We start from the raw sequence: 13,897 nt of genomic DNA, 5'->3' as shown, positions 1-13,897 counted from the left end.
CGTAATTTATAGATTGTAATAAACTACAATCACCCTATTTTACTGTTCCATAATCCGGGTATATTCGGTTACAAAGTTATTGATCAACACTCAAATCGGTAATTTGTTCGCCGTTGGTGCTTCTCGTCGATTTTCCTTTTCATCCACTTTCCGTCGGCTTCAACGGTATAGTTAGCGTCGGTATCTTTGGAGATTTTTTTTGTCGAGTTCTATGAATAAGAACTTTATCCCAAATTATTGTACTACCTCGAGTCCATAAAAGGTAAATAAATGATTCGCACAATTGTTTATTTGGAATTGCGAACGGATAAAGTGAAGAGGAAGGGTGACGGGAGGAATTGTGGTTCCTTTCTCCCGAACTGACGGGGTTGTTTTTGAGGTACGACAATAAGGAAGTGGTAAAATTGAAGTGTTTTCCCAAATAAGCATGTTGTTGTTTTTTTGTTCTTTTTTAACGTCTCAATTTATTCTGAAGGAATTTTTTTTTTTAAAAACTGCAGAGTTTGTATGCAGTGATGGAGGCCTGCTACTAAACTAGTCGATGTTACCGTATGGGCCCTTGCGTTATCTTTGTTTATCTCAATTGTCCCTTTACATAGATCGTCAAAATACTGTCCCGTCCGGTCGACATTAAGCGACCAAAGTCGATGCTTCAATTTTACTTGCATTTACCTCAGACGCGACCTCCATCCGGAGCATGAAACCAAGCCCTTTGCGCTCGTGGCGAATCTGTTTAACCGAAGACGTCGATGTGGATATTTTTCAGGCCTTGTCAACAAACGACTCCGAGACGAATCTGAAGTGATTAATTGTAAGTTACAGATCAACTTGTTATCCGCAAGATTGACGGTCTTACGATCCTGACGATGGGTATCTATCTCGAATTCCAGCAATCTCTGTGTGTGTGTGTGTGTGTGTGTGTGTGTGTGTGTGTGTGTGTGTGTGTGTGTGTGTGTGTGTGTGTGTGTGTGTGTGTGTGTGTCTGCGACCGCCGGTCCGATCTCATTGAAACTTGCCAGGAATATTGCTGGGGACCCGCGGATGTGCCTTTTCGAGGTTTGATGTCAATCGGACGAGCGGTTCCCAAGTTACGGCCATTTATCTGTCAACCAATAACAGGACACTGTGCTATGACGTCACAATTTATTATTTTTGCACGATTGACGTCACAATTCTTCTTCGTTTGGTATGATGTCGCAATCGACCCTGGGGACCTGAGTATGTGCCTTTTCAAGGTTTGATATCAATCGGACAAACGGTTCCCAAGAGAGAGGGGTGAGAGAGAGATGGCGTCACAATGCGAGAGAGTTTGGGGAGAGAGAGGGGGTGCGTCACAATTCTTCTTCTTCGTTTGATGTGACGTCACAATTTACTATGGGGACCTGAGTATGTTTCCCAAGTTATGGCCATTTATGATACGGTTGGTCCGATCTAATTGAAGCAATGCCCCAATCCAGTCGTCGTTTACGAGAGCGAAGGAACGAAGCTGCACATACGGGCCCGCACTCGTTTTATTAAAAGTGCTTCACATCCTTGAAGTGTCGGTTTTTATGCATGAAATTTGAATTTGTTGATAAATCTTGTTCCGGGGCCTTGCTTTGATTCGGTTTTGATTAAAATAATACAAATTGCACATTTATTCTCTTTCCAATCGGATACATTCGAGTCCCTCATTGCTGGATTTTTATTTTATTTTATTTCATATATATTTTTTTTCTCCTTTTTGAGAACTCGTTGCATTTCTTTGGTGACTGAAGGTGTGTAACCTGATTGATATTGCCCACACAGGTGTAAGCTCTGACTTTAACAGCATTTTATTTTCCCCCCAGTTTGTACCAAATAAGGTATAAACAAGAAGCGTTTACCATTGCAGTAGATCTGAAAATGAGGGATCTATATTGAGGTAGATCTATGCAGAGACAGACTGACTGCCTGACGGACGGACAGAGACACACGCAGAGATGGACAGACAGGCACACACGCGAGTCATTTGTTGACCATTTCGTACTCTTCTTTTCCATGTGTAGCACAACTAATGGAGCGGTAAAGATGGCTGCCCCATTACAGCAGTGCACTGTTACAGAGCAGCATCGAGTCATCGGGTTGTTACTTTGTGAAGATGTCAAACAAAGTGTGACGTTCTTAAGAGAATGACCGCACATCACCACCACCACACCATTTGAAAGCCTTTATTCATGAGCAGGGTTCAGCTTTTTGCGGGCTCCAAATCATGGTACCCTTTCTTGTGGCAATGTTTTTACGGCCGGATGCCCTTCCTGATGCAAACCCTTTAGTCGCCTTCGACCCTGCAGGGATAATTACCAGTATACTGGTGCTCGTTTCGCCGACCTTTGGAAGGATGACTGGCTGAGTCAACCCCCCTGATGCTAACACAGCAGCCAGTGGGGCTCGAACTTAGGATCCCAAGCCACCACCTTAACCACTAAGCCACACCAGGCTCATAAGAAAATGACCGCACAACATGGTATGAAACACATGTTGCAGAAATGTGTGTAAATAGTGCTGACCGATTCGAAAAGAATGGACAAATTGTCTGTGACGTCAGATAGTCGTGACCAAAAATATTGGCACCCTTGCACTTTTTATTATGCCTCCGCACCAAGGGTGCCGGAGGCATTATGTTTCCGGCTTGTCCGTCCGTCTGGATTTTCGTTTACGCGATAACTCAAGAAGGAAATCGTTGAATTTCATCAAACTTGGTAAAAAGGTAAAGTTAGACAGGGCAATTAACTGATTAGATTTTGGGGCAGATGTGATAAAGGTCAATGTGAAACTCTGAAATTTTTACAGTTTATGCCCAAACTCAAGAAATATTGGACAGAATTTCTTCAAACTTGGAACAAAGGTAAAGTTAGACAGGGCAATTAACTGATTAGATTTTGGGCCAGATATGATAAAGGTTAAGGGTCAAATATGTCAACACTCAAGTGTTTGTGCGGGAGAGCGGAGGCATACCCGTCGATTGCATGCAGTCAAAATACTCTAGTTTTCAAATAACTCGCAATTTTCTCCCAAAAAATAAGTTGAAACTGACAGAAGTATTTTGTCTCAAGAATTCTTTATTTCATTGTTAATATTGCAGAACCTTTTTTATTTTGCCAAAACGAAGTTTTTGCAAGATATGTTAGTCAGCTTGTATGTTTTTTGTTTTTTTAATTTTTATTTTTCTTGTTTGTCTTTAATCACGTATAAAAAAATTCTGCAGAGCACAGTTATCATTGGAAATTTTTGTAACTTCGCATATCAGAGGTCTATAGAGGTCCCTTTCAGTGCACAAAATTTTGAAGGTCAAGGTCAAAGGTCCAGGTCACTTTGTCGCAAATCGGGGGAGTCGACGAAACCCTTATTTTTTGAGTAATTTTGATCGGATCGTCTTCAAACTTCATGGGAATACACTTCATGGTCTGGCGCTCAGCTGATTAATTTTTGGTGGCGATTGGCCTTGACTTTCATGTGTTTTTTTTTTTTTTTTATTTTTTTTTTTTTTGGTCTGGAATCACGTATAAATCACTCTGCAGAGCTCAGGTATCATTGGAAATTTTTGTAACTTTGCATATCAGAGGCCTATAGAGGTCCCTTTCAGCGCACAAAATTTTGAAGGTCAAAGGTCAAGGTCACTTTGTCGCAAATCAGGGGAGTTGACGAAACCCTTATTTTTTTGAGTAATTTTGATCGGATCGTCTTCAAACTTCATGGGAATATAGTTCATGGTCTGGCGCTCAGCTGATTAATTTTTGGTGGCGATTGGCCTTGACCTTCATGGTTAGCGCCTTAGGTCAAACATATTTTACCCCAAGGTCAAACTTTCAAGTTTTAGGAACCATATCGTGGAGTACCTCAAATTGAACACCTCGATGAGTGCTTTCTTGATATGTCAAGCTTGAGACATTATGACGTCATTTGGTGACGTTATGAGGCAAACGCATATTTTTCATGGTTACTCTGGAGAACGATTCTCATCGGAATCTCTCGTAGGCAGATATTCCTCAAGGAGTCGCTCCTGGTGGATAGCAGCTCTGTTCACCTCAGTGTGACCTTAAAGAAGTCACACGTGGTCACCTTTTGGCAAGATACGGGTCACCCTGCGGGTGACATTGGTTTATTTTTTTATTATTCAGAACTTTTTTTTTATCCTTTTAAATCAGAAAATAAAAATAAATTGCATTGATAAAATTATTGACACCCTCAACTTAATATTTGGTAGCACAGCCTTTGGACAAAATAACTGCAGTCAAGCACCACCTCCAGCCATGAATGAGCTTCCTGCACCTCTCTACTGGAAGTTTGGCCCTCTCTTCTTGAGCAAACTGCTCCAGTTCTCCCAGACTTGAAGGGTTCCTTCTTCCAACTGCTGTTTTCAGATCACCCCACAGATTTGGTGTTCAATGGGATTTAGATCTGGACTCATTGCTGGCCACTTCAAAACAGTCCAGCGTTTTGTCTTGAACCATTCCTGGGTGCTTTTTGAAGTGTGTTTGGTGTCGTTGTCCTGCTGCAAGACCCATGACCTTCGACGGAGACCCAGCTTTCTGACACCGAGTTGAACATTGTGCTCCAAAATGCCTTGGTAATCTCCTGATTTCATGATGCCATGCACACATTCAAGGTACCCAGTGCCAGAGACAGCACAGCAACCCCAAAACATCACCGAACCTCCTCCATGTTTGACTGTAGGGAAGGTGTTCTTTTCTTTTAAGGCTTCATTTTATTTTCTGTAAACATAGAGATGATGTGCTTTTCCAAAAAAAACTCTAATTTAGTCTCATCTGTCCACAGGACATTCTCCCAGGAGATTGGCTTGTTCAGGTGTGTTTTGGCAAACTCCAGTCAGGTTTTCTTATGTTTCTCTCTCAGCAGTGGGGTCCTCCTGGGTCTCGTACCATAGAACCCCCTTTCATTGATTTGGCGACGGACGGTGCGAGTTGAAACTGTCATACCTTGTGTCTGAAGGTCAGCTTGAACCTGTTTGGCAGTTGATCGAGATGCTTTCTCCACCATTCGAACAATGTTCGATAAAGTTTTCTCTTGTGGCAACTGTGCCATGGGCCTTAAACTTCTTGATAATAGTCCGGGAGCCAACCTGTGTACGAGGCTGTTTTAGGGTTGGACCTTACAGCCTCTGCTATAAAATTTTACACCCCCAGGATGTTTAGATATATGTTTGCAGTTCATGAAAACCAATGTTGGCAATTCATAAGCTCTTGCGAAAAATTTTGGCGGCCGTTTTTGTTTGAGGAAGATTTGAAAAATTTGATAAAACAGCAATTGTCAATAAAATTTCTAAAAAAATTAAAAAATCACATTCATGAAAAATAAATGTGAACTAAATGTAAGAATTCAATCAGTGCATTGTAAAATGACAAAAAAAATTGCCTTTGTGAAAGTAAACCTCGTAAAAGTACATAATTTTGTGAAAAATGCCTTAAAAATAACGTTTTTTTAAAGATGGCCTTTAGAACTTTTCTTATCATAGGCAGATGCTGCATTAGAATACTAATTTCTCTTAATGTGATATGAACATGGTATCCATGGCTAATTAAAACAGCAAATTTGATTGAGTTCTATCAATTTTTAAAGAGAAAATTAACATTTTTGTCAACCAAAGTTACCCCTACCCCCAAAATCCTCTTACTCTATTGAACACAGTTCGGTTAAGGTTTGCTGGATCCAGGTTGGGTACTTCACAGTTCACTCTTCCAAAGGAAAATTCAATGGTGTTTGGAGTGACATGGCCCTGGAGCAGACATACAACAATGAAGGGAAGACATCTCTGTTCAAACGCATATCTCAGGCACCAGCTGCTCGAGATAAATATGTGAAAACAGCACCATTTCTCACAGCTGTATCAGAGAACATAAAGTCTATGGCTAATCTAGGCCAACAGGAATCTACTCATCATGGAGAAACACAGAAGCAGGCAACAGAAGAACATATGCATGTTGAGGAGATCAAGAAAGTGATATGCCAGCAGATGATAAACCCATTCCAGTGTAACAACCAAGTGGTTCTGCTCAATAGAGCAACTAGTGAGAAGGCTGCTTCAAAAGACTTGGTCCATGCTCAAGCTAAGGGCATGGAAGCCATTATGAAAGCAGAAGAGGTGGTCTCTATTAAGATTGAACCACTGAAGCTGGTAACTTTCTCCTCAGAAGAAATCAAAACCATCAAGGAAACAGAGTTTAATCAGGATCTATCAAGATGAGACTGCAACTACACGTGTGCTGTGTTTCTATCGAGATGCCGACCCAGTCACAAGACAGATTGCATTTTCCCATGAGTGGACAGACTATCCATCATCCCTGTTTGAGGTTGATCCACGCTTAGCACAGGGGTTGTAATGCGCAAAGGCAACGAGTCTGATTTCGTGGCAGTGCTAATTGCTGAAGCTGAGCAGGATGTTGTTTTACAGCTGCCATCATTACCACAGAGTGACCTATACACAGTTTATCTGGTAGACACAATGGCATTTGTAAATAAATACCAAAAAATGGGTGCGAAAACATTTGGTGAACTTCCCCAGCTGTATCTTCGCAAGCAGGTGTATCCTGCAGTTGAAACCTGAAATGTGCAACTGTGTCAACATCATTGGTGATCAGTATGATTTTGATGATAGCCATACTTTGAAGGGTGATGAGCAGCAGAGGAGAAACCAGACAGACCAGGCAAGACAATTCTCACCATCCAAGAGTCTAGAAATTCGGACTGGAATTTATTCATGAAGAATCCAAGAAATAAAGGAAATCTTCAGAACTTCATTGGCACTTCCCTTTGTGAGAGTCCTGAAGCTATTCCGGATGGAGTGACCATCATTCTTGGTAGTATGATGGAAAACAAAGGTCACACTCTTTCCATCACATCAGCATCAAGTTCAGTTCTGGACTTACCTTGTGAAGAACATGAAGAGGCAGACACAAGGATTATTGCTCATCTTGCGTATTGTGTGGAATATCTTGATCACCATCGAGCTGTTGTGCATGCAACAGATACAGACATAATTATGCTGTGTATATATCACTTCTGCTGCTTGAACACATTGCAAGAACTCTGGATACAACGGCAGAATCAATACCTACCTATTCATGAGCTGGTAGAAGTGTTGAGCAAGAAGTACCAGAAAATCCTCTTGATGTCGCAGCTACACTTCTGTGCACATATGTGTTGTGTGGATGTGACACAGTGAGCTACCCATTCAGAAGGGAAAAAGAAGAGGTCAGGTCAGGTATGGGAGCATGTGCCAGAACAGCACGTCGCTGCGTCCGGTTTCCGCCGGTGCGTCAGGGGCCTCCGTCTGGCCATCCCCCAGGCAGATGCCAGGCCCATCCCCATCTCCTTGAGATGATGGTCAACCTGCTGCAACCATGAGGCACGTGGTCGGCCCACTGGCCTCCCACTCATGAGACTCCCTCGCTGAGAGAATCTGGTGAGCAGGATCAGCGTCAGGAAAACGAGCCACATGTCCATACAGCCGCAGCTGACGCTCACGGACTATGCAGGTAACAAATCTCATCCGAGTCTCTCTCAGCAACCGCTCGTTGGACACAAAATCCGACCAGCGATAGCCAAGGATTCTCCGAAGAGACCTGGTACCAAAGGAATTAAGTCTCCGTCTCAGATCCTTGGTCAAAGTCCAAGTCTCGCACCCATAGAGCAAGACTGGAAGTACCAAGGACCTGAAGACTCAGACTTTCGTCCTCCCGCACAGGTACCGGCAGCGCCACACCCCATGATCCAGTGAATCCATGACTCCCCAGGCCCGACCCAGACGTCTATTGACCTCCGGCTCACAACCTGCGGAGACATGAATATCACTGCCAAGGTAAGTGAATCTCTCCACGACCTCAACATCCTCACCACAAACAGACACAGACAGGACAGCAGCATCCAAGATGTCACCGAAAGCCTGGATCTTAGTTTTGACCCAAGAAATCCGTAATCCCAACGGCTCCGACTCCTCATTCAGCACCTCGAGGGCCCCAAGAGGATGTCTAAAGTCTCCGCAAAGATGACTGCATCATCTGCAAAATCAAGGTCCGAGATCTTGACATTTGCCAAACGATGCACCGCAGAACTTGATCTCTCCGACATCCTCCCTAGAATCCAGTCCATACAAGTGCTGAAAAGTGTGGGGGCAAGTACACATCCCTGACGAACTCCAGTAACAACTGGAAATAAGTCAGAGATGGTACCACCACACTTCACAGCACTCTCAGTACCAGAGTAGAGTTCAGACATCAGATCGATCAGTTTCGGTGGCACCCCACGAAGACCAAGAATCCTCCAGAGGACATCCCGATTCACTGAATCGAACGCTTTACAGAGATCAACATAGGCTGCAAGCAGCCCCTGCCGAAACTCTCGTCTGTGTTCGGTGAGGACACGAAGTGCAAGGATACGGTCAATCGTTGGACCTCTTTGGTGTAAAGCCTGACTGCTCTGGACGCTGGTGCTCAAGCAGATGGTGGCAAACCCTATCAAGAAATTATCCGAGCAAAGACCTTGCCCGGCACTGAGAGCAGCGTCACCCCTCGGTAGTTTTGCAGTCTTGGCGATCACCCTTCCCTTTCCAGAGAGGGACAACAAGGCCCCTCTTCCAGTCAGTTGGGATGATGCCTGTGTTCCTGTGAAAAGAAGAGCGGCACAGGTTTCTCTGGGACTGATAGGAAACCTTCCCCACCTTGTTGATTTTGGAAGAGATAGTGAAATGGCAGCAACAGAATGTGTCATTGATGAGGCCAGAGTATACTGGACTGCTCTGCATGGCCAAAAAGGGTTCAGCTGTTTGGATACCCTCAGGCAGCATATGTTTGTCTCTTCAAAATTAGACCTTAGGTCACTGCCAGCAACAGAAGATGCGTTTTACTTCCTTGTTTTAAGAGCATTGTATCAATTGCTTCTGTATAGACGTGCACATCTCAGTGACCGAGCACTTCCCCCAGCCACAACATTTGGCAGAACCCTTATCAATGGAAAACTGGTCCCAATTCTCATGTCTAAGCCAGCCAAGCCAAACATAGACAAAACGGTGTCTTGCATGTGCAAATTATCCAAATGTCTGAAACGATGTTCATGCAAAAAGGCTGCTGTGCCTTGCTGAGTGACATGCATATGCCTTGGTCAGAGAGGTTCATGTGGTGGAGTTGTTTCAGAGAGTGACTCTTCCTCTGAAGAGGATGTTTCATGTCACAATATTGTGTTAATCCATTTCTAATTTTATCTTCCTTAAAACCATGGCATGTAAAAGTATGTTCTTGTTCCTGACCCCATTGATAGTCAAGCATTTCTGAGTTACATAAATATTTTGTTGTTTGACATATAACCTTGTCAATTGAAGGTAGGTTAAATCTACACCAATTGTGATATAGGAAATGAACTCCTCTTTAATATGAGGGGTCATTTGTGTATATAGGTTTAGTGGTTATGATTTTAGGACAATATGAATTACCCCTACCCCCATCCTACATCTTCGCTTTTGCCAACATTTTGTTATCAGAGGGGGCTCGCAAAAGTGTTGACTGTGTTGTTGCGCAAGAGTTTCACCATTGCCAACATTGGTTTTCATATACTCAAAGGGTGTCTCTTTATGAAAATCAACACAAAAATTTTATAGCAGACCGGGCAATTTTTTTTTAATTTTGATCGGTTGGCTCCCGGACTATAACATTTCGTACGGTGGACACAGTAACATCAAGATGTCTGTAGATGTACTTGTAGCCTTGAGATCTTGTGTCTGACCTCCAGACAATTGTCTGATTTTCTTTCTTTTCTCATTGCGGTACACACAGTGACACAAAACAGCAGAATGATGACTCCTCTCTTTTCAAACTGGTTGAATGAGTGATTTTTATTTTGCAGGCAACTGCAACTCACCACAGGTAAGTTCAATTCCAAAGTGAAGGAGAATCGCCTGCTTGAAATCTAATTATTTCGAACAACTTCTAAAAGGTGTCAATAATATTGTCTGGGAGATTTTAGGATTTCTGAGTGGAATAAGGTAAGATTTAGTAATTCTTTTCTGTTTTTTTTTTTTGTTTGTTTGTTTTGGTCCACTGCAAACCAAAGAAATACAGATGTGGACACTAAAATAATTTTTAATTTCAACAATTTTCTGCAAGAAAAATGGTGCATTATTTGAAAAATGTGCAAGGGTGCCAGGATTTTTGGCCACGACTGTACTCGTCACCCAGGCCATGGCTCATCGCCCACACTCGATCGTCCTTTTCAAAATGGTTCACACCATTCATAAATATTTTTCCGTGACATACAGTTCGTGCCACTTTGTGCAGTGTACAACCTGACGACTCCTCACTGCTCCATAATGGTGCACTCCTGAAGTGGGGCAGCCATCTTTACATCGTGGTTACAAGCGCTACACACGAAGAAGTCGGATGCTAAGTGGTCAACAAATGACTTGCATTTACCCATGCAATATTGCACATGACACCATTGTATTGCACACGTGCACTATTCATGAAATGAATATTCAATTTGTTTATTGAATTTCCCTCATTATGTAACTGTTTCATACTGCTGTTTTTGGTAATATCTTGTACTTATTCTTCAGGCATTCTCTCCATTTTTACTGCAATTATGAGTTTCACTTTTGGAAAACCAAACTTATCATTTGGTGCCACAAACCCAGCTCCCACCACAACAACTGCTCCAATGTTCAGCTTTGGCGGCACACCTGGATTGAATTCTGGGCAAACCGCACCCACAAGCGCTTTCTCTTTTGGAATGACACCGGCCTCGTCAACATTTGGCGTGAAGACTCAGTTTGGAGCCGCGTCAGGAGGGTTTTCGTTCAATACACCTGGAGCCGTATCCACCACACCTGCTCCATCAGGCACTGTTACTGCTGCTACTGCAATGCCAACTCCATTTTCTTTTGGTAGTCCAGCAGCTGTTGCTCCGACTGCACAGCCTATGGGCTCGTTTGGAAATGCAACTACCCCAGCTTTTGGTATTGCTGCCAATTCCACTGTAGCTAGCAATGCTGCCAACCCATTGGGATTGTTTGGAGATGCAACTACCCCAGCTTTGGGTTTTGCTGCAAATTCTACTTTAGCTAACAATACTGCCAACCCTTTGGGAGCAGCATCTGCAGCAGCAGCAGCAGCAGCCGCAGCAGCAGCAGCGACAGCAACAGCAACAGTGGCAGCACCACAACCACCACCACCAGCACCATCCCAGCCTGCTCAACTTGGTGGATTTTCTTTTGGGTATGGCTTTGAGTTTTTTTTTTGTTTGTTTTTTTTTTGCTAGGCATGGCCTTGTAATGCTTTTCCAAAGGGTTTCTAGTGGGTTTCCAAAGGGACTCAATGTTACCTTCTATTTTCATTTAATTACAAGATCAAGGCTCATGGAGGATATGAAATGACAATGAGAAAGTGGGGGTAACATTGGTATGCAATAAGAAGGCTATGAATGAAGAGGATGGAAGAAAATGCAGAAACCTGCATGTAAGAGGGTTGTTTAAGGTAAGGTTAATGGGGGTAGAAAATATTTTGGATACGGATGGGGACTGACATGCGATTGGCGATGCGCCATGAGGTTGAAGCACTTTACGGAGGAGGGGGGGGGGAGAACAGTCTCAGGAAGACGTGCACAAAAGGAGAAAACAAGTGGAGGTAGGTAGTGGGAGTTTAACCAGGAGAGGAGTTCCTTGAGGAACGTGTACATCTTGGAGGAGCTGGGAGGGTCAGAAGGCTGAACGAATAGAGGGAGCTACACCGGAGGAGAGGTCAGTTAAAAACCAAGAGGCCAACGAGCTACCTGTGATGTTGGTGCACTGCAGTGACATTTAAAAAAATATAAAGACCTGGTTTTAATGCAGTTTAATTTGAAGGTTTCCATTACTTTTTACCTCCGCCACCGAAGGTGGAAGGAGGTTATGTTTTCACCGCTGTCTGTCTATTTGGTTGTGTGCAGGACATCTCAAAAAGTTGTGGATGGATTCGGCTGAAATATGGTGGACAGGTTGACTTTGTGGCAAGGACGAAGTGATAAGATTTTGGTGAAGATCTGGATCGGGCTGCCAGAATTTTTTTAGTGATTCTTCACCATTGAGAGAGAGGGCTAAAACTATGTATAGCACAATATTTCAAAAAGGTATGGATGGATTAGGGCGAAACTTGGCGGACATGGTGGGTATGTGACAAGGCTGAATTGATTCGATGTGGTGAACATCTGAATCCATATCAGGACACAATAATTTTTTTAATTTTTGAAGTGATCTTTCACTCTTGAGAGATTGTGCCAAAAATGATACATCACATGATGTGATATTTCAAATTTTTATTGGGCCTGATGTGTTCTAGTGGATCAGGCATTGCATGGTGGAGGTATGTGCTGGACTGAGTGGCCTTCTAAAAAAAAAATTGAATTTTTTTTGTTGAATTGTGGTTGAATTTGTTTTTGCTGCAAAATTGTTGAATTTTTTTTTTGCCTTCTTGCAGTGGCCTCAACTGAATTTTTTTTTTTGTTGTTGTCATTACCTGTGATTATCAAGTCCCCTCTCCATTTTCATGATGTTTACTACTGTTTACTAAATGGTCATGATGTTTACTAAATGGTCATGATGTTTACTACTTTGAAATTTTTTTTCCAAAGCAAATTGATTGTGATCTTTCCAATGGTACCATTTTTATTATTCTATGACGGCAGGAACCCTTTAGAATAGAGTGCGACAGACTCACACGGATGGAAGCTGCTCGTTGTAGTTGCAGAAGTTGAACTCCACAAACCATTTGTGGAGTTGATCGTCCCTTTGCTTTGCGGAGTTCGTCGTCCCTTTGCTTTGCGGAGTTCGTCGTCCCTTTGCTTTGCGGAGTTCGTCGTCCCTTTGCTTTGCGGAGTTCGTCGTCCCTTTGCTTTGCGGAGTTCGTCGTCCCTTTGCTTTGCGGAGTTCGTCGTCCCTTTGCTTTGCGGAGTTCGTCGTCCCTTTGCTTTGCGGAGTTCGTCGTCCCTTTGCTTTGCGGAGTTCGTCGTCCCTTTGCTTTGCGGAGTTCGTCGTCCCTTTGCTTTGCGGAGTTCGTCGTCCCTTTGTTACCTTTTGCTTTGTTTTCAGGAATCCACAAGCCACCGCAGGAACAGGAACAAAATTCTCTTTTGGTAACGCAGTAGATGGAACGGCTGCCCCGAAATCCAACTTCTCTTTTGTCAATACTGCGCCCACCACAGGTATTTTATTTTGAGTTGTAATATTTTGACATTTTGAGGCTGCCATAATACAGTGGGGAGAACAAGTATTTGATACACTGCCGATTTTGCAGGTTTTCCCACTTACAAAGCACGTAGAGGTCTGTAATTTTTATCATAGGTACACTTCAACTGTGAAAGACGGAATCTAAAACAAAAATCCTGAAAATCACATTGTATGATATTTAAATTATTAATTTGCATTTTATTGCATGAAATAAGTATTTGATACATCAGAAAAACAGAACTTAATATTTGGTACAGAAACCTTTGTTTGCAATTACAAAGATCAGACGTTTCCTGTAGTTCTTAACCAGGTTTGCACAGACTGCAGCAGGGATTTTGGCCCACTCCTCCATACAGATCTTCACCAGATCCTTCAGGTTTCGGGGCTGTCGCTGGGCAACACAGACTTTCAGCTCCCTCCAAATATTTTCTATTGGGTTCAGGTCTGGAGACTGGCTCGGCCACTCCAGGACCTTGAGATGTTTCTTACAGAGCCACTCCTTAGTTGCCCTGGTTGTGTATTTCGGGTCGTTGTCATGCTGGAAGACCCAGCCACGCCCCATCTTCAATGCTTTTGTTGAGGGAAGGAGGTTGTTGGCCAAGATCTCGTGATACATGGCCCCATCTATCCTCCCCTCAATACGGTGCAGTCGTCCTGTCCCCTTTGCAGAAA

The 13,897-nt window shown here is 43.1% G+C and overlaps 1 protein-coding gene across 2 annotated transcripts in view; it reads left to right on the top strand.

Annotated features, from left to right (window-relative positions):
* Positions 1-245: 245 nt before the first annotated feature.
* Positions 246-13,897, top strand: part of NUP62 (nucleoporin 62) — a 34,157-nt gene continuing 20,505 nt past the window's right edge. Inside the window, exons 1-4 of one of the 2 annotated variants that reach the window (XM_085860158.1) lie at positions 321-379; positions 9,874-10,012; positions 10,583-11,240; positions 13,088-13,200. In XM_085860158.1, the coding sequence (XP_085716284.1) occupies positions 10,609-11,240; positions 13,088-13,200 (745 nt within the window). In that variant the 5' untranslated portion in view covers positions 321-379; positions 9,874-10,012; positions 10,583-10,608. Of the gene's footprint in view, positions 380-9,873; positions 10,013-10,582; positions 11,241-13,087; positions 13,201-13,897 lie in introns of both variants that reach the window. The other variant, XM_085860157.1, reaches the window with a different exon arrangement.

Source organism: Eptatretus burgeri, chromosome 16, assembly GCF_056783735.1.
Source record: "Eptatretus burgeri isolate ZD-2024b chromosome 16, Ebu_testis_v1, whole genome shotgun sequence".
Lineage (NCBI taxonomy): Eukaryota > Metazoa > Chordata > Myxini > Myxiniformes > Myxinidae > Eptatretus > Eptatretus burgeri.
Note: the sequence above shows the minus strand (reverse complement) of the source record. Positions and strands in the feature narration are given on the sequence as shown.